Source organism: Juglans regia, chromosome 1 (genome assembly GCF_001411555.2).
Source record: "Juglans regia cultivar Chandler chromosome 1, Walnut 2.0, whole genome shotgun sequence".
NCBI classification, from domain to species: Eukaryota; Viridiplantae; Streptophyta; class Magnoliopsida; order Fagales; family Juglandaceae; genus Juglans; species Juglans regia.
The window spans coordinates 33,328,510-33,349,173 of NC_049901.1; the positions used below are offsets into that span (position 1 = coordinate 33,328,510).

The 20,664-nt window shown below is 39.0% G+C and overlaps 3 protein-coding genes across 5 annotated transcripts; 2 read left to right on the plus strand and 1 right to left on the minus strand.

The window, feature by feature from the left end:
* Positions 1-1,183: 1,183 nt before the first annotated feature.
* On the minus strand, positions 1,184-6,059 carry LOC109011761. Of its 3 annotated transcripts, none has more exons than XM_035687772.1 (7): positions 5,538-6,059; positions 5,153-5,246; positions 4,323-4,441; positions 4,154-4,237; positions 3,903-3,998; positions 3,768-3,825; positions 1,184-1,517 (listed from the first exon to the last, which is right to left on the minus strand). In XM_035687772.1, the coding sequence occupies exons 1-6, from the start codon at positions 5,847-5,849 to the stop codon at positions 3,769-3,771; spliced, it is 762 nt and encodes a 253-aa protein (XP_035543665.1). In that variant the 5' UTR covers positions 5,850-6,059; the 3' UTR covers positions 1,184-1,517; position 3,768. The 3 variants fall into 3 exon arrangements, with proteins under 3 accessions (XP_035543665.1, XP_035543675.1, XP_035543669.1); XM_035687782.1 differs by lacking the exon at positions 1,184-1,517 and adding an exon at positions 2,683-2,997; XM_035687776.1 differs by lacking the exon at positions 1,184-1,517 and adding an exon at positions 3,043-3,346.
* Positions 6,060-6,293: 234 nt separating this feature from the next.
* Positions 6,294-14,005, plus strand: LOC118347714 (DEAD-box ATP-dependent RNA helicase 17-like). Its single transcript, XM_035687787.1, has 8 exons — positions 6,294-6,442; positions 6,581-6,653; positions 6,732-6,841; positions 7,872-8,015; positions 8,126-8,234; positions 8,363-8,721; positions 8,791-8,864; positions 13,708-14,005. The coding sequence occupies exons 1-8, from the start codon at positions 6,304-6,306 to the stop codon at positions 13,924-13,926; spliced, it is 1,227 nt and encodes a 408-aa protein (XP_035543680.1). The 5' UTR covers positions 6,294-6,303; the 3' UTR covers positions 13,927-14,005.
* Positions 14,006-14,404: 399 nt separating this feature from the next.
* Positions 14,405-20,324, plus strand: LOC118348720 (regulator of nonsense transcripts 1 homolog). The gene is made up of 14 exons (XM_035690912.1): positions 14,405-14,433; positions 14,484-14,595; positions 15,542-15,655; positions 15,743-15,841; positions 15,919-15,996; positions 16,739-16,873; positions 17,293-17,367; positions 17,524-17,641; positions 17,814-18,187; positions 18,289-18,351; positions 18,434-18,505; positions 18,950-19,081; positions 19,142-19,261; positions 19,481-20,324. The coding sequence occupies exons 1-14, from the start codon at positions 14,405-14,407 to the stop codon at positions 19,616-19,618; spliced, it is 1,659 nt and encodes a 552-aa protein (XP_035546805.1). The 3' UTR covers positions 19,619-20,324.
* Positions 20,325-20,664: the final 340 nt, after the last annotated feature.

A 20,664-nucleotide genomic window follows, 5' to 3' on the forward strand; every position in this document is an offset into this window, starting at 1 on the left:
AACTTGAGAGTCTCAGTTGAAAGAGATAAACACATAAAATAAGTCCTATAATATTTATTGCCACCCGTATACATTTTTATTTTATTTTCTGGCAGTATTAAATGAGTACAAATATGGTATAGTTTATCTTATGTGTTTTTATTTCTCTCACTTGAAACCTTAAGTTCAAACAAAAATTTGAAAAACCTTGATTGAGATAGTTAAATAATAAATATAGATAGAAGCTACTATTGAGAGTATCCATTTTGCACACATGATGTGGCATCATCTAGATCACATATCTCTCCAAGTGAGTGTTGAGAACAATCAACTAGAAATAACCATACAGTGAATGCAAAATATACACTGCTATAGTAAATTCTCTCTAATATTACTCATAATTAAATAAGATAAATTAGGGATGATACCTCAAAAATCCCTCAGAACAACAGCTTACACATAGAAAGGCCCAACGGCCAAGTTTCAAGTGAAAAAGGTTTTCCGGAGGAGCTCAAAAAAGCGAACGACACCTTGACAACCATCAACGATCATAGGGGAAGAAAACAGCCCAGTGGGCTAAAATGCGTATCAATGCATGTTAGGTGTGTTGACTATTTTGACCTTTAGTGGCTAATGACTATCACATTGCAAATTGGCAATGTAGATTAAGTTGGGTTGGCCAAATTGATGCTTCGATATTGACGTGCTTGTTTTGATCTAATCATTTTTATGATTTTGTATGGCGTGTGATGTAAAGGTCTTCAAATAAAACTATTTTTTTGTATAATAGAGTTGGATGCAAGAAAATAGTAATAGTAAATCTTCACAAGAATTGTTGAAATTCAATTATTTTCGTCTTCAGTCTTAACTAGTAGAGTTGGCTGAATTATTTAGAAAAGAAAGATATACTTTAGTTTGACTTGGTAGAGTGTTCAATTCAGGATCAAAGACATGTACAAACATTTTAACGAAAGATTAGGGCTTGGAGACTTACAAATTGCTTGCTGATCAAAGGCACCTACAACCATTGATGTAGATCACATTGTCATCAAATGCATAGAGGAGCTTAGACGACAATAAGGACTTGACAATGGTATTTAATATTTATTAGTTATTGGGTGATGTATTCTATATGTAATGTTCGTTGGTTTTGATCTTTTTTCTGTTTTGGTAAAATGCATATTGAAAATCAATGGCAAAATACTTCTTCAATGTCTTCTAATTAATTCCTTTACATTTAATTCTTTGACAACCACACAAAAGAAATCAAGTACATCAAACAAGGGAAGTCAAGCATATCCCTCCCACGTGCCCTTCACCCTAGTCATTATAAGAAACAATATTCATAGGAAAGGAAAAAGTTGTCAAAGACACAAAGAAATCATATTCGCATCAAAATTCTCAACATTACAAGGCCGAGTGTATCAACATTCACATACCCTATTTCCACCTATGACCAACTTCTATCTCCAAGCTCGACAGGCCATTATCTAATGGAGGAAAGATAATCATCCAATTGAAGGAAGCCACCTAGAGCACTGCAATATCAGAGATTAGTTATTTTTATTTAATACCCATCAAAGAAAAAGAACAGTTACTTGGGCATGGAAATGAGGACAGAATTCCATAAGTTCACCCACAAAACCAATTATTTGTTATGTTCATATATTGTACAAGGCTGTTGATATTAGATCCTGAGTTCTTTTTAAGCCAACAAGGATGATGATGATATATATGTACATCCACGTGACAATACCATAGAAAAGGGATGCACTGCCTAGGAGTGAAAACAGATTCTCTCCCCAAATTGGTTTGTATTGCGAGCCCATTAGGGATCTCTAGGGAAGAGGGAGAGAGCTCGATTAGGCCCAACAACCCTCCTCTAAAGGGAGTCAATGGGCCTCTACAAAGTACTCAACCCACGAGCAAAACACACCCAGGAAGCAACCATCGTGTAGGAAAAGCGGATGGTAGGGGTAGATGAGACTCGCCGTCTTTACACCCCCCAATGACACCCAACCCTTGAGAACCTGAGCAGGAAGGTGGGCGAGAGATACGAGGAACACTCGATCTCTTGACAATAGGGATGAAGAGGCTTAACAATGAACATTTGCGGGATAAAGTAAGTCAGGGAGCCATGCCGCATTAAAGACGCCACTCCTCGGACTCTACGCCGCATTAATGGAGCCACCCCATGAGTCACGCCGCATTATAGGATTCTGACTAGATGAACAGTTGAAGTGACATGAACTCCTTGAGGCAAGGTATGGGCTGTCCCTGCCCAAAAACCTAGTATAAAACCTACCCCTCAGGTACAAAGAACTCTCTCTAATTCCTGAAAGCTCTTGTACAAACTACTAGGGAGATATACTGACTTAAGCATCAGTGACTCCCCGGCCAAGCCCCCCACTCTCTGTGTTTTCTTAAGTGTGCAGGTGAAAGGCCCAAGATCCGAGTTGCTGGAACCCAGCCTAAAGTGTACGAAACACGACATTAACAATCCGGTCATTTGCTTTCTATCCATATAATGCATACAACTCTAGTTTTTGGTAGGGCTGGTTCGATGGCTCTATACGAATTAGCGGTTTTTGACAAAATTACAGCTGCCACATTCAGCATTGCTCTTAGTGGGATTGAAAGCATCAAAGTATAGAACATAAGTTGGACACAACACAATCTACAAGGATTTTAGAAGGTAGCTGAGATTTAAAAGAATAAATAATAATAAAAGTGCATAAAAACATTCAGAGACCTCTCAATGGATGATTTAAGATATATGGAAAAGGTAACATTTCGGCCTGTCAATGATAACATAAAACCTAATGATCATCTAGTTGGTAAGACTAGTCCAGCCCTTCCCATAAACATACACATGGAAACAAATGCAACTCAATTGAAATCAAACAACTATTGTAGGGTCTAAGATATCACTCCTCTAATGGTAGCTCAGAGGAGCAAATACAAAAATGTGTTCCCAGTTTAAAAGACCCGATACGATATTACGTGTCACTTTGAATCCTGCATTGCAGATCAAGATCTAGGTCAACACGGACATCAATAATCTCTCTTGTTTCCCATTTTGGAATTATAACCGGTATGCCAACACAACGAAAAAAAAAAAAAAAAGAGGAGCAAAAAGCACAAAGCAAACCAATTATAATAGTATTCAAGAAACCACATAAATAATCTCAACCTCTGTGTAAGCAAAGGTAGAGTGGGGTACAAGGTAGTACAAGTCCTGCTAGTTTAAACTTTTGTCAAGTTCATGTCTATTTTGAAGTTGTCAGTAGCTAAATGAATCCGCTGAAGTTTGTCCATACACAACAAGCTTCTTCAACATGAGAATTCTCTCAAGTGCATTTACAATCTGAATTCCATTTTACAAAGCATGGGGAGGTCCCAATCAGCCAATAGACAATAACCGGATAAGTTAAATCCTACTTGAATAAAAATTGTTACAATAATGATGCAAAAATTAAAATGTTGAATTCTTGGGATTCTTGAAACTGTGCCATAGATGAATAACCAATCCAGGAGGTTGCCCATTCAATGGAAGGCCCAAACTCATTTGAAAGATAAGTGAGTGCGGATGAAAAGGATTAGCCAGATAGTGATGCATTTAGAAATTTGTCATGATTTATTTTTTGGTAGACTTGAAGTTGGTGATACATGCATGTCAATGAGTTTATTATTCAAAAGATTCAGCTTCTGCATAAAGAAATGTCTAACAAAGCATGGTACAATACAAGAAAAATAGTCATTCTAATATGCATTATGAGCCCACTTACCTCAATCTATTGGTTCTGATGTTTGAGACTGCTGGTCCTCAATTAAGGTTTGAATTCTCTGTGATAGAATACATATGATAAGAATAGGGAGCATTCCAAACTTATAGAAAATAGGATTTTGTTCTGGTTTTCTACCTTCACTGAATTTCCAACCTCCTCCAGTTTTTGTAGTAGTACTTGCTCCCCAAAATGAGGAAAAGAATCGTGCCTTAAAGATTTTGATGGGGACCCCTGCAGTCCACGCAAAGAGACATATATTAAAAAAATGGAGAGAGAGAAAGAGATGAAGTGTTGAAAAATACAAACATAATTTAAATTATTATCAGACCAAAAATTGAGCTTGTAATTGTATCCAGCAGTATCTAAGCATATGATGAATGACCTACCCTTAGATTGGGAGTGTCTTCAACTGTGGAAACCGGTCTAGAGAAAACCTCACTTCTCATATTCGCGAGATGAATAAGAACAGCCTGAAAAGGGCACCAAGGGAGACAGAGGAATTTTTATCCATCAACCTGAAGTCACCAGACAAAGGTGATATGTAACAAGAAATACCTTTCTGAAAGCGCTTGGATCTGCAACTCCCTGGATTTGAACATCATCACTTGGAGGCCGTCTTACACCAGCATTTTCAATTCTAAGAGAGTAGACACCAAAGAGGGATTGCAAATATCCTGATAATAAAAATAAAGATTTCCAAAATGTTACCAGCAAAAATGTACTCGGAGAACCTAGGTTGTAAATCTAAATTCCCAGATATATGTATTATGTATGCACCTAGATCTGAAGGGTAAAAGCTGCAAGAACAGTTGAAGGTCTGTCCATTCATGAGCAGCCAGGTTCTACCAACTCAATTTGTAACAACCGGTAGGCCAGAGTCAACCAAATTTAAATTTTCTAACAATATAAACTGCTATCGTCTTGTAATTCTAACTATTCCAGTATACTGTGAGCTGGGAAGTCACTCCTCATTAGTCAATATTTGATCTTTTTTCTCTCTATCTTTTCAATACATAGCAATTAGCAATTACTTTCTCTTTTTGGAATGGCACCGGGTGTCTAGGAACAGTATCCTGACTAATGCTGATGGTGCACAGGCCCTCGGCAAAAAGTTTCCCGCAAGTGCACCTTGGGTAATTCAAGGAAAAAATCCTCCAGTCCAATGGCCCCTAGAGATTGTTTGCGCTCAAGGAGATTTGAACCTTAGACTTGGGGGTAGCATACCCCCAAGCCTTGGCCTTTACCACTTGAGTCAACCCCTCGGGCAATTAGCAATTACTTAATCCTACTTAAAGTCCTAGTTTGTAAAATCAATCAACCGCTGTATTTTGATAAAATTTGTCGCGAATTTGAGATAATGTAGAAGTATAGTGTCAACACATTACCTTGTTCAATGACAAGGTCGGCAACTGAAGGTAACAAGACATGCTTCTCTTTCTTCAACTCTCCAAAGCATGGAAATGGTACTGGCTTTGTGACCTGAAAAAAAGAAACAGTATTGCTCAATGGCATCCAAACTCCATCAGCTGGGATTGAACAATTATCACAAGTCAGTAATAATCCCTTTACGTGAAAAACGATGAAACAAAGGTCCACAGATTAGACAACATGTTGCTGACTACTAAAAAGAACTCTACGAAGAAATTCGACCACCATAACTGATATAAGTAAATACATTTCATCGAATTGAATTCTTGTGTATTAATTTGCATGTGATCTTAAAAAAGTATAAAACAATGAAATAAATTGGAAGAGGATTTGCTGATTTACTTTATATACTATGGAGTTTTGAGTTAGATAGAGCTTTCTGGAGCCGATATCTTTGCGGAGTATATATCTCCGCACAGGTAGATAAAGAAGCATGAAAAAGCCGATTCCCCAGGCCAGTATCAGAAGCAAGGAGTAGAGAACCCACTGAGCAGTTTGATACTTGACATAATTCTCTTCCATCTCCTGGAACGACGCCGTATACAGGACCGTTTCTTCTTCTGCCTCCGTTACCAGCTCCTCCTGAGAACCAGCACGGGACAATAGACCTCTCTCCAAGCTGTCAATTTCTTCAACTTCATTATCAGTTGCCATCAACTGGGCTTTAAATCAACCGAAACAAGAAAACGAAAACCACTGTGCAATTTGTTTTCACAAATCCACAATTCTGCAAAACCCTAAATCACCGGAAAAAGGAGTAGCGCCAAGATCCAAAAATCAGAGTTCCATAATTAATGGAATCTCAAGTACAAGGAAAGTGGGGAGAGCTATGAAAAGCTTTACCCGATCAATGCTCTAATTTCAAACGGGCAGTCTTCACAGCTTCATAACGATTACCGGGCTTATCTGGGCCTGTTCATAGACCCGGATCCGGTTGGTTGGTTACTGGTTAGTCAAAGACCCTGACCCGGAACCTGACCCGGACTCGGAACCTAACCCGGAACCGGACCCGGAATTAAGTATAAGAACGACGTCGTATGTAATTCAGGATTGTAATTAAAAGCCTCCGGTCGCCCTAAAGTTTTACAGAAAAAAGAAGGTTTTAGTAATGGCGACGAAGAAGAGCGAAAAACCCAGCAAAGAATCAAAGACGAAGAGCAAGGAAGAACACAAGGAAAGTGAGATATTCGCGTCATGCTCTTTCTCCAGCCTCGGCCTCCACCCCACCTTATGCGACGAGCTCCGAGGTCTCTCTCTCTCTCTCTCTCTCTCTCTCTCTCCCTGCGAGATATCTGTGAAATTTAGGAAGAAAAAACTTTTTTATGCTGGATTTTCTGGGTTAAATTAGCTTAATTGTCGCAAACACACGGCTTTTCTGTGAGCAGAAAGGATGGACTTCGAAGCTCCGACGCTGGTACAGGCCCAAGCGATTCCAGTTATTCTCTCTGGCCGTCATGTGTATCCTTATTCTTGCACTTTTCTGTTTCCTTTGTTGTGACGTTTGTGTTTGTGTTCTTTAATCAAGCATTTTTTTAGACTTGTTAATGCTGCTACTGGAACGGGCAAAACTGTTGCGTATTTGGCTCCTATTATTCACCAATTGCAGGAGCACGAACCTCGTATTCAGCGGTCTGATGGGACTTTTGGTACGTTTTTTCATTAATGGAGGGTTACCCAGTCTCATGCCCTGTAATTGTGCATGTTATTTTATTATTATTATTATTATTATTATTGTTATTGTTACTGTTACTGTTGTTGTTGTTGTTGTTATTGTTATTGTTGAGCTTTCTTTGTTATGTTTTTCAAGGGACACGCAAATCAGCTGCGTGGGATTCAAACCCAGGCACTGTGCGGAGAAAACTAGCTTATCAGTAGTTCTATTTTTGGTTATGAAAATCGCTATCGCCCAGTCAGCTTTGCTGAATCGCCGAATAAGCCATATCAATGGGAAAAACTTTACAATGAGTTTGGAATTTTATTTTTCTTGGTTCAAAGGTTTTGTAATCTAACATATTGGGGATTCATGTCGAGGCCCCATCCCTTGGAAGCTTATTTGGAGAAATAAGGCTTCCCCTGCTTGGACAGCATGAGGAAGCGGGGTATAATTGTGGTTAATTGCTGTTGATGTGCAAGAAAAGTGGAGAATCAGTGGATCATATTATTTTCATTGCGAGGTTGCTAACATCCTATGGAACATGATCTTTGGCCTCTTTGGGATGGGTTGGGTGATGTCTTCTTGGGTTTTGGAATTTTTAACATAATGTAAGGGCAGTTTGACAACCATAAATATGCAATTCTGCAAAAGATGATCCGATAGTGTCTATTATGGTATCTATGGAGAGAGAAAAGATGTGGTCTTGAAGATTGTTGGATAATGGTCCCAGATGTTTCTCTTTCTATCTTTACTTTTCAAGAATTTCTTGCTCTTTTTCCCTTTGCATGTTAGGTGGATCTCGTATATACTTCTTGTGTACTGTGGAAACACACTATGTGTCATTAATGGAATATTTATCTGAAACGTAAAAAAAGTCCCATGCATCAGTTTTTAACAAGTGTTTAGCAGTAAGGAATTTTGTTAGAAGCAATACATGCTACTACTACTTACCTGTCACCACCATTATAGGTTTTTTAATATCTTTTTTGGGTACCTCACCTTTAATTATCTTCTGGTAACAGCGTTGGTCCTCGTTCCAACGCGGGAGCTGTGCATGCAGGTTTATGAAGTATTGCAAAAGTTATTGCACCGTTTTCATTGGATTGTTCCAGGCTATATAATGGGTGGTGAGAACAGGTCAAAGGAGAAAGCCAGGCTGCGCAAAGGTAGGAAATCGTGTCTAGTTATGATTTAAGAAATCGTTTTTACTCCTATTATAGAATATTTGAACACAGCCTATAGTAATATGTTGGATTCTTCATGTGGTCCGTTGCAGGCATATCTGTACTTGTTGCAACTCCCGGGCGCCTTTTGGACCATTTAAGGCATACATCATCATTCTTGCACACTAACTTGCGTTGGATAATCTTCGATGAAGCAGATAGGTATAGTTTACACTAAAAAATCTGTAGTTAGTATTTTATTTTTCAACCAAACTTTTACGGTATTGTTCCAAATCTTTGATGTTTTTGACACTTTTCATGCCTTCATTAGCTTTATCTGGTCTTGACAGGATTTTGGAATTAGGATTTGGGAAAGAAATAGAGGAAATATTAGATATCTTAGGTTCAAGGCATGATGCGTCCGCTGACAAGGAGATTGCTGAGTCATATATTTCTGATCATCCTAGGCAGAATGTTCTATTGTCAGCTACCTTAAATGAAAAAGTAAATCATCTTGCCAAAATAAGTTTAGAGAATCCTGTTATGATCGGCCTTGATTACAAGAAAATGCAGCCAGTGTTATCATTTAAAGATTTTGGTTCATTGGGATCTGATGCAAATTATGAATTAGAACATCCCGTGAAAATGATGAGCCCTTCAAATGGAGATTTTAGAGTTCCAGCTCAATTAGTTCAGAGATATGTGAAAGGTACATACATGTACAAAGTTGGGTTCCACAACATTGTTATGGAAAGGCTCTGATTGAATTTTTATGCAGTGTCCTGTGGCTTGCGGCTTGCTGTACTTCTTTCCATTCTAAAGGATCTTCTTGAGAGAGGAACTTCCCAAAAGGTAAGAGTACAGTTGGACTTTTAAACATTTCACCAGTTTATGCATTATGTGAGGTTTTAGATTTTGTATCTCCTAAACGGCTTTACACTGGATTTGGTGGGTATGAAAGTTCAATAACGTGTTAACTTACTGGTGTATATACTTATTACAAAAAATAAAAAATAAAAATAAAAAACTTACTGGTGTATATCCTTCTTTGTCACTAGTGTGGTGGAGAATTATGGAGAGTAGTAGTTGGGTTGTCAAGTTTATTTCCATTGATGCTGCAATGATGGATTGGTTGGCTTCAGTGGTGGGGGCGTGTGGAGGGAGTTCTTTTGAGTTTTTCAGAACTCACAGGAAAGAGAATCAAGTCTTGGTAGTGCAGAGGAATCAAAACAGTTTTGGTCCTTTTTTTATCATGTCTGAGTTTGAGCATAATAAGAGGCGTGGGTCGATTGTTGTGCCAGAATGTTCGAAGGGAGAGGGCTGGAGGAAGTTTGGAGTAATTTCGTCTTCCTCTGCTTCGGGCGACAGAAATAGAGCTCATGAAAAACCTAGTTCCTCTACTATGGTGTCTGTTGGGCGGAAGGAATCGCATATGGAGGCTCTGAAGAAACCACCGCAACAAAGATTGGAGAAGATACGGGAGGCAAGTGGAAGGGATGGAAGATCGCAGTCGCATTCTATCTTGGAAAAGAAAACTGTTCATCTCCTCAAAGGAGATGAATAGTCTCATAGCACAATGTCGCTTAGGGAAGATGAAGAGTTGTTGTTGGTGGGCTTGATGGATTATCTGGTGGATATAAAAAATAAGGTGGAGAGTATTTTGGAGTGGGTCGAGCTGGGAGAGCTATGCCCATTTTATTTTAAGTTTGATAAGGGGAAAAAAGTGGTTAATGAGAAGGGGAGTGGGTTGGGCTACGTAGTGGGTGGTTTGGGAAGTGAAGAGCTGAAGGGAAAGAATAAAGAGACTAGGTCAGGCCCAAGTGGAAGCCAGGTAATGGTCTGGAAGGAGAAACGAAAGGTTTTCGATATTTCGAAAATTTCGGATAAGGTTACCGCATCTGTATCGGTGCCGATACTCGAGTCGACGGTCCTAGTTCTGGCACAGAAAAGTTCAACGGGTACATTCAAAGTTTCTGGTGGTGTAGTGGTGGTGCCTCAGGTGCCGGAAAATGAGGAGGGGGAAATTGTGGAGAAATTTGAAGGTAGTGCAGAGGGTTTGGATTCTGTAGGTAACGAGATAAATCTGGTGGACGCTGGCACTAGTCTGTTGAAGCAGTTCTTGGCTATCGAGGGGAGTTGACAGTGGGAGTTGGATGCAGATTTTGAGGAAGAAACTGAGACTGGTTTGAATGATGCAGATGAGACTTTACAGTGGGGCCGTTTATCTAAGAATGAGAGGTTGGATTCTAATATATAGATGGATGAAGTTGAAGTAGTCAGTGTTGAGGAGGAACTGGGTAGTCCGACGCCTTTATGAATGCTTCCCCCTCGGATTGCTTCGAAGGAAATCTCAGATTGGGTGGTAAACAAAGTGGAGGAGATACAGGTTTGTGTGGGATTATCATGTGAAGGGTATGAAAAACAATTTAAGGCTCTCCAAGTAGCCATAAAAGCTGGTTGATCCACGTCTATGAAGTCAGCTATGAGGAAGGAGAGAGAGTTAAAATGCTTGCATTGCTCAATTAACTATGATAATAAGGAGGGAATTATGGGGAGGGATAGATTAAAAGGGAGAGATTCCTCTTCAGTTAATGAAGTCTAAAACCTTGTCTTGGAATGTAAGGGGGAATCAATGCAATGGAATGTCATTCGCCTCAATTGACTTCTGTATTTGAAGAGAATATGGCTCTCTCGTTGGAGTTGAAGGAAAATGGTGATAGGACCCGCTAATATGGATTTGGCGTTGGTGTAGGTGGATACTGTGTCTGGGGATATTGTGGCTCCCCTGGTCTCTCTTCCTCCAATAGCAGATTGGATTTTGCTTAAAGTTAACGAGATTCAACAGTTCGTGGGAATTTCACATGGAGGATGTGAAGACTAGTTTAAAGAACTAATCACTGCGATCGAGGCAAGCCACGCGCTTGAAACCAAATCAAGTTTCAAGAAAAGCAGAGAGTTACAGTGCCTTTTTTTGGGAATCAACTATGACGTTAAGGGTGATAGCTCATCTAGAGGGAAGTCTAAAGGTAGGGCATTGTGAAGATGGGAAAACAAGGGGTTAGAGTGGGGTTTTTGGATAGAGTTTTTAGTTCTACGGGAAGCAAGGGGTTGGGGTCGGGGTTGGTGTATTTTGGGTTGTTTTTCACGGGCTTTTTGGGTTATTAGTGGTTTTCTATTATGGGCAAGGTGTTCTCTTATATACATTTAGTGTACTTGGTTACTCCTTTGGATATATATATATATATAATATGTTTACTTATAAAAAAAAAATAAACGTCTTCACATTAGACCTCTCATTCGTAGTTGGAAGGTTGATGTTGTTTGCCTCCAAGAAACCAAATTGAATTTTGTGGATAGAAGTATCATTTGTAGCTTGTGGAGATGTTCATATGTTGGTTGGACCTACTTAGCTTCTTTGGGTGCCTTAGCTGGTGTATTGGTGATGTGGGATAAGAGAATTGTTGAGGTGGTGGAGGATTGTGTTGGAGTTTTCTCGGTGGCTTGTGTTTTAAAAAATATAGAAAATCGGTGGAAATGGGCATTGGCAAGCGTTTATGGGCCAAATAGGGATCGAGATAGATATTTGTTGTGGGATGAATTGTCTGGATTCTTCTATTTGTGGGATTGCATATGTGGGGATTTTAATATAATTCGTTATCCAAGTGAGAGGTCGGGTAATTCTTCTATGTCTTCAGCCATGGAGGATTTTTCTCAGCTGATATTTGATTTGGAATTACTGGATCTACCTTTGGTGGGGGGAGAATATACGTGGTCTAATTAATAGAGGAGGTTCAAGGCTGGATAGATTCTTAGGCTGTGTTAGGATGTTGAGCTGAGCTCAAGTTCTTTATGAATAGTAGTGAGTTGAGTAGTGGAGGGAGTTATGTGTGGCTCATCTAAACTGAGTTTAAAGTGTGTTTGAATTTTAAGATGAGTTTAATACTTTTTATGTGAAGTTGAAAAAGGTTGTGGGTCCCATATATAAAAACGTATTAAGTTGAAAAAGGTTGTGGGTCTCACATGTAAGGAGGTTTTGAGTTGAGATGAGTTTAGTAATTTGAGAGTAAGGTGTTTGAATGTTAGACTTAGCTTAAAATTAGACTGAGTTCAGCTGAGCTTTGCAACCAAACACAGCCTTAGTCTCTTCTTCTTGGGAGACTCATTATCTGGAGTTATGTCAGAAAAGATTGCCAAGGGTATGTTTTGATCACTTATTTTACTTGATTGTGGGGGTATTCATGAGGGTAGACATTATTTTAAGTGTGAGAATATGTGGCTTGAAGTTGAGGGTTTTGTAGACAAGGTGAGAAGCCGGTGGCAGTCTTATCAATTTGTGGGGACTCCTAGCTTTGTTTTGGTAAGTAAACTCAGAGTTTTGAAGGCTGATTTGAATAAGTGGAACAAGGAAGTTTTTTGGAATGTAGAGCTTTAGAAAAAATCTCTTTGGGAGGAGCTACAGGCCTTGGAGGTTGAGGGGGAAAGTGAGGAGTCTTTGTTAAGAAAGAAAGAAGTGGTGTTAGAACTTGAGAGGGTACTTTTGATGGAAGAAATATCTTGGAAGTTACTTATAAAAAAAAAAGAAATATCTTGGAAGCATAAATTGAGAGTTCTATGGCTTAAAGAGGGGGATAAGTGCACTAGTTTCTTTCACAAAATGACTAACTCTCATAGGCGTAACAATGCTATTGAGATGATTAAAGCTGATAATAATGTGCTCTCTACACTTGATGATATTCAAGATGATGTTGTGCAGTTTTATGGTACCCTCCTAACTGAGATGGTAGATTGGAGACCTAAAATTGATGGCTTGAATTTTGAGGCTGTGGATTCTTTTACAACAAGCTTGTTAGAAAGGCCGTTTGAAGAGCTTGAGGTGCATCGGGTGGTATGTGGGATGAGAAGAGACAAAGCTCCTCGCCCGGATGGGTTTTCTATGGCTTTTTTTAAAGATTATTGGGAGATTGTGTGAGAGGAGGTTTACTTATAAAAAAAAATTGCGCGAGAGGAGGTGATGCAGATTCTACAAGAATTTTAATGTTATCAAAAGTTTGAGAAGTCAATGAATGCCACATTTATCGCTCTCGTCCCTAAAAGAGTGGGTGCTTCGGAGTTGAAGGATTTCCGTCCCGTTAGTTTGGTAAGTGGAATTTATAAGATAAGTTCGAAGGTTTTGGCGAATCGAATGAGCAAGGTGATGGATAAGATTATTTCTAAACACCAAAATACATTTGTTAGAGGCTGGCAAATCATTGATTTTGTGCTTGATTGCGAATGGGTATTTAGATAGTCGGATGTGGGAGGGTGTTCTGGGGGTTCTTTGTAAGCTGGACATGGAAAAGGCGTACGATCACGTAAACTAGGATTTTCTCTTCTACATGCTTAGAAGATGTGGTTTTGGTGACAAGTGGTGTGGTTGGATCAGACATTGTATTTCGACTGCTCGGTTTTCAGTTTTAGTTAATGGGCAGCCTTGTGGTTATTTTCAAAGTTCTAGAGGATTGAGACAGGGGATCCGTTATCTCCATTTTTATTTGTTCTTGTTATGGAGGTTTTGAGCCCTATGGTGGAGGCCGTGGTAGGAGGAGGTTTTATATCAAGTTTCTCGGTGGGAACTAATAATAACGGCTTCATTTCTATATCACATTTGCTTTTTACTGATGATACTCTTATTTTTTGTGATGCTGTTGGGGAACAGATTCAAGCTTTGAGGGCTGTCTTGTTATGTTTTCAAGCCGTATCCGGGCTAAAGGTGAACTTGGGTCAATCAGAGTTGGTCCTGGTGGGAGATGTGCATAATATTAACTATTTGGTGGAATTATTGGGGTGTAGAGTTGCTTATTTGCCTATGAAATATTTGGGTCTCTTGCTGGGGGGCGTCGTTCAAGGCAAACTATATTTGGGATCAGGTGGTTGAGAAGATTGAGAAAAGGTTGGCAGTGTAGAAAATGTTGTATTTCTCAAAAGGGGGTAGAATCACCCTTATAAAGAGTACTCTTTCTAATATCCCAACTTACTTCCTTTCATTATTTCCTTTACTAGTTGGAGTGGCTAATCGTATTGAAAAGTTGTATAGAGCTGTTTTGTGGGGTGGTTTGGGAGAGGAGAATAAGATTCCTTTAGTAAGCTGGAAAAAAGTATGATGTCCGATTGTTGATGGAGGATTGGGGGTTCGTAATTTGTGTAGTTTTAATAAGGCGTTGTTGGGGAAGTGGTTGTGGAGATTTCATAGGGAAGAGGAAGCGTTGTGGAGGGGGGTGATCGATCGGAAGTGTGGGAGTGATTGGGGGGGATGTGCACTAAGGAGAGTAGGGGGTCTTATGATGTGAGTTTATGGAAGTTTATTAGGAAAGGATGGGATTATTTTGTGAAACAAGTCAAATTTGCGGTTGGTGATGGTTCAAGAGTTCGGTTCTGGCTTGATGTTTGGTGTAGTGAGAATGAATTGTTTTGAGCTTTTCTGGCTGTTTTCAGATTGACTGTTAATCAACAGGCATCAATTTCGGAGTTGATGAGTTACTCTAATGAAGAGGTGCATTGGGATGTTAGATTTTTCAGATCTGTTCAGGATTGGGAAATTGAGGAGGTTACTGATTTTTTTAGATTGTTGTATTCAGTGGATATTAGAAGACATGACAGGGATCAAATGTTCTGGAGATATACAACGTTTAAAAATTTTTCTGTTAGATCATATTATAAGATGTTGTCCGATCAGAATTACATTTCTTTTCCTTGGAAGAGTATTTGGAAAGCTCATGGTCCGTCAAAGGTTGCTTTTTTTGTATAGACAACAGCAATTGGGAATATTCAGACTATTGACAATTTGAGAAAGCGTGGAATGCTTGTTATGGAGTCGTGCTTCATGTGCAAGAAAGCTACGGAATCACTTAATCATTTATTTTTACATTTTGATGTGACTAAAGTGTTATGGGATGGTGTGTTTAGAAGATCCAGACTGATCTGGGTTATGTGAAAATCAGTGGTAGATTTTCTCGCATGTTGGACTAGACTTCATATTTGCTCTCAAGTGGCAGCTGCGTGGAAGATGATTCCTTTGTGCATTATGTAGTGCATTTGGTTGGAAAAGAATGAGAGGTGTTTTAATAATAGGGAACGCAATGTAGAAGAACTCTGGAATTTTTTTATGTGTTCCTTGTTTAGTTGGTTTTCAGCTATTGTGCTTAATGGGTGGGCTGTCAATGAGTTTTTGTCCTCGTTTTTCTAGTATTAGAATGTAATTAGGTGTTTCTTTTGTATACTACCTGTGTACATGGGCTTCGCTTATTGCATTTGATGAATATAATTTTTTTACTTATTAAAAAAAAAAAATTGTATGGCTAGTGTTATTTGATTTGATGTCTTGCTTGGTGTCAAATCATAGTTTTCGTTTGCAGAAATGGGATTGATTTTGATTCTAAAACTGTACAGCTCTTTTTTTCTATTTTTCTTTTTTGGTGTGTATATTGTCAATATCTCAATTTTTTTTTCAACTTCTCTTCTGAGATACCGTTTTGATAACAATATTTTTTTAGATGGGACAAGAGGAGATAAGTGCCAGTGGGACATCCTATTTAAATAGGACTGAGGCTGCTAACGTGGAAAAGATTGTAACTACTTTCTTAAGGAGCGGTGTGGTTCCTAGTCAGGTAATTCTATGGATCTTCGTTTCTTATTAATTTCCCCATAGGTTTACTTCTGCTTGTTCAGTGATTAATTATGTCACATTTTCACAGATTGGGGTGATAACACCGTATGAGGGACAAAGAGCATATATTGTAAACTATATGTCAAGAAATGGTGCTCTCAGACAGCAACTTTACAAGGAGATAGAAGTAATATTTTGATTCTGACTCACCAATGCAAGGTCCTAAGATTTTTCTTGCAGTTTCTTAAAATATGTTTGTTACAGGTCGCAAGCGTGGATTCGTTTCAGGGAAGGGAAAAAGACTACATTATCTTGTCGTGTGTGAGGAGTAATGAACATCAGGTTAGTTAATTTAGCATATACACTCATTAATTTTAGTGTGTAGCATATGCATGCTGAGTATAAATTTTGTCATGAAGACTCATGATTGTTCCTGCTTGCCTTTTGATTAATTAGGCGGTGGAAATGTGCATTTGTTTTTAATTATTGTTGTCATCATCGTTATCATTGTTATTGTTATTGTTATTGTTAAGAGGTTATTTAAGTTTTTAAGATGAAGGTTATTGGCAAATGCTTATATTCTTCAGATTTTGATGTGGTTCACAGTTTTATGATTCTTGTATTGAAATGAACAATAATTATTCTCAGAATACCAAGATGGAAATTGGATCCTTTAGGGTTAAAAAGGATTAATTGTAAAACCCGTCCCTTGGCAAGGTAACCTCCATGGTCGCCCATTTGAGGTCGAGGTCATGGGTACAAACTCACCAAGTGCTGTCTCCTCTTGTAAGCGTTGTGGAGGAGAAGTTCATGGGTCCAAACCCACTAAACACATGTATAGCTTACCATAAAAGACAACTACTTGAGAAGTTTATAATTTATATAAAAACCTTCCTCTTGATTACGTTTACATTTGTGTTTTTAGGTGATTGGTAGATTCTGCCTGCTGGAAACGCATATCTTAGTGCTTCCACTTTTTATTACTGCTAAAAAAAATTCTTTGATCGGTGCTTTTATTACTACTTTAATATTTTCCTAAAGGTAATCTCCTGAGTTGATGCTTGACTGCTGGACCTCTTTTCAGGGAATTGGATTCCTTAATGATCCTCGTAGGCTCAATGTTGCTTTAACACGTGCTCGATATGGTATTGTCATTCTGGGGAATCCTAAAGTCCTGAGCAAACAGCCACTTTGGAATGGCTTATTGACCCACTACAAGGTATTTCTCTGTTGTTTTATGCTATTGTGGGTTATCTAATGCTGTATTTTATTGTACTTTCCTCTGGAGTCAGTGTTATGGCCCACTAACATATTGCACAGCCTGTAGTGTACATTCTACTCTAATATCATCTACTTATATTGGAATTACTCATTATTTCTTTTGGTCAATCTTTTCCTAAATTTTTTACCTTGTTACAGTGAAGTGATATAGGTTTCTAGGTAGATATGCAATTACTGCAGGTCTTGACTTGCAATTATTAATCTCTGATTTCGTCATAGTATACTTGGGCTCTTGGGTACTATTTTGATCAATTAAAATTTGTTTACCGATAAAAAAAAAAAAATCTCTGATTTCATCCTAAATAATAATTTGTTTTCTGTTTTTATCTTCTCGTTCTTTTGTGAATGTTTCATCAGGAGCATGAATGCTTGGTTGAAGGGCCTTTGAATAACTTGAAGCAGAGTATGGTTCAATTTCAGAAGCCCAAAAAGGTAGGCATTGAATGGAAAATAAAAATGCTAAAGTGCATCTTACGGGTTTTTTTTTTTTGTTTGGGGGGGAGGGTTTGCTGTTTGTAGTCAGTGATCAATTATGAAGCTTGTATTTGGACGAGACCTGACGTTATGGTTATTGCTGTTTTGACACAGATCTATAATGATCGGAGACTTTTCTTTAGTGGTGGACCTGGAGTTGTGCCTAACGATACTTTTGGTTCTGTTGCATCACCTGGACAGAATGCTGATAGAAGAAGCAGTCGTGGTAGGGGTATGCTATTGCTATCGCATTGTATCTTTAAATGGTTTGCCACAGAGTTCTCTCAAGTGCTTAGGATATGTTTGTGTCTTGGAGCCTTACACTAGACTTAAAATCCAGGAGAGGATATTGCTCCAGTCTGCTCATTTTTCACTATTAAGATGCTATTTTGATCCAATTGCAGGTACTTTCATATCTCCTGGACCTCCTAATGGTACCCATAAGCCCGGGGTGCATCCTGCTGGGTATCCAATGCCTCGGGTTCCCCTTCCACCATTTCATGGTGGTCTGCCTTCTCAGCCATATGCTATTCCAACTCGTGGTGCCGCCCATGGGCCTGTGGGAGCAGTTCCTCACGTCCCTCCACCTGGAAGTCGGGGCTTTGGAGCGGGCCGTGGAAATGCTGGTGCTGCTATTGGCAGTCATCTCCCACACCACCAAGGGACCCAGCAAGCTATCGGAAATATCGGCTCTACTTTCAACTTTCCGGCTCTGGAGAACCCAAACAGCCAGCCATCTGTTGGCGGTCCATTATCTCAACCTGGGTTTGTTAATAATGTCTGTCCTCGTTCTTTCTTTTTTCAGTTTTTAAAATATGTCTCTAATTTTTCCCATATTTGCATTGCTATGCTCTGACAATATTTTGTTTTATGTGTCAGATGCCAGTTCAAGGGTCGAGCCAAACATTTCGTGATGGATTTTCCATGGCGGGGTTGTCTCAGGTATTTATTATAGAACACTATATGTTCTATTGTTTGTTTATTTAGTTTTTCTTGATTCTGAATTTGTCTTTTAAATCATCAGGATTTTTTGGGTGATGATTTCAAAAGCCAGGGATCACATGTTCCTTATAATGTTACTGACTTCTCCACTCAGGTACACATTAAGGAAATCTTGGAATTATTGTGGACTTGAACATATGTTTTTATACATCGACGATGGGTGTGTTGGGATGTATTTGATGTTGGAAACGGATTTAAAACTCCAGGGTTCTCATCTTATTTTCTGTCAATGTAAATTGAGGTCTCATATCTTGGATTTTCCCTTCCATCAAACCAGTGTCTATAATCGGGTTAGATGGAGAGAAGCTAACAGGCAGTGGATGTATAATGTAGTACAATATGTTGCTTTATACGTGAGATGTGTTTCAGCTCTTAGAAGGTGTATTGAAGAGGATGTCTTGTGGATTTTATATCTCTACAGCTAATTGTTTTGTATTTTCTTTCAATACAACTTGAACGTTTATCTGTTTGGGGTGACTTCAAAATACATCATGCCACCTTATTGTTTATAATGTTGACTGTTGCTGGCATGCTGCAGGCTTCTCAAGGTGGATATGCCGTTGATTATGTAACCCAGGGAGCACAAGGTGGGTTTCCTGGTAACTTTCTGAACCAGAATTCTCAAGCTGGATATTCTCGCTTTGGTACAGGGAATGATTTCATGTCTCAGGTTTGCTCTAGTCACCATTCTCCCCCGGAACTTCTGCTTTTAATATTTGCTCTAATGCAGGACTACATGTCTCATGGATCCCAAGGTCTATTTACTCAGGTTGGCTTCAGTGACCCCTCACAAGATGATGCATCGCAGAGCCACTTCAGTGTGGCAAATACCAACCCACTTCAGTCTCAGGTTTCTTTTAATACCAATGCTGTCTTATAGGGTAATCTCGTAGGTAGAATCATCAAAAAGCTAAGATGCAAGATATCATGGAGACCTTGCCACCTGTTCTGCATAGTCTGTCAAATGCTCTCTGCTTCTGGCTAAATGTTTTCTGCTTCATACCTTGACTTTGGTGACTGATGCTTCTCTTATGAGAGAAAATTTATAAGATGTCCGATTTATTTGCAGGGCTTAATGAATTCTCTCTACTCTCAGCCTTTTGGCCACTACAACACGCAACCACCTCTGAACTTGCAGGCTCCACAACAACAGCCTCAGTCAGGTCAGAGTTCCTCTCAAACTCAGAAAATCCATTATAATGGTTGAGACTCTGGGATTTGTGGCCGTGATGGGTTATGATCTTTACAGTCAGCAACTTGGTTTGTGCTCTCATGTGTGCCCAAGTGTGTCTGCTGCTCTAGGAAGCAGAGGAGTTTTGGCTTTTGGGGGGGTCAGTTTGATTATCTCCACAACCCGTAAATTATTATTTTGGGGGTTTGGAATAAGATGGGGTGGGGTAAAGATGGATGGGGCTTTGAGAGACACTGGGCAGCACATCCAGGGCTGAGAGAGAAAAGGATAACCCCAATTACCTGCTTGAAGTTTTGTGTTGTTTTTTGAGAGAAGGTAAAATTGTTCTGAAGGGAGAGCATTACATGACACATGGTATGATCGAAAGGGTTTGGATATTTGAAGAAGCCTGAAGAATCAAGGCCATTCATAGTGGGAAAAACCACCATTTTTATACAGCAGCAGTAACCACCGAAAAATTCTTATAACGGCCAGCCGAGAATAGTCTTAGCCTCTAACCCTTTCAGCTCGTCCTGACGTGTAATTATACTCTCCCACATTATTATTGAATGGGATGATGAAGATAGCTAGCTTAGGAGTCTTTCCGGGCGCAAAGTAGTGCCACCAGATGGAACCGTGGTGGCATATATGAAATTTGTGATAGTGGTTTTCATGTGTAATTCGGTTTACTTTTTTGCGTGGGTTGACATAATGTGTAATTTCGTTTGTCTTTGATGCTTTTGATTGGGTTGGCACTAAACTCTTTTCGTTCGAGGTGTTATGGGAAACAAATTCCAACCTATCACTTGAGAAAGAAGAGGTAATCGGAGGACTGTGTTGACTCAGAAAACTAAAAAATGACTCCCAAATTTTAACTTGTTTGCTTCCCATCCAAATAAGTTCAACAACGTGCCCTTGTTTGGATTCCCACTTTTCCAATTTTTTTGGAAACATATTTAAAAGGTGCTAAGTTTATAAAGAAAGAATCCGATAACAAGGAGAGAAAAAGTGCTAAGTTTATTAGGAGAATTATAAAATGATAGTTTATAAATTAAAGTGGTTTTAAATTAATGTGTTTTTTT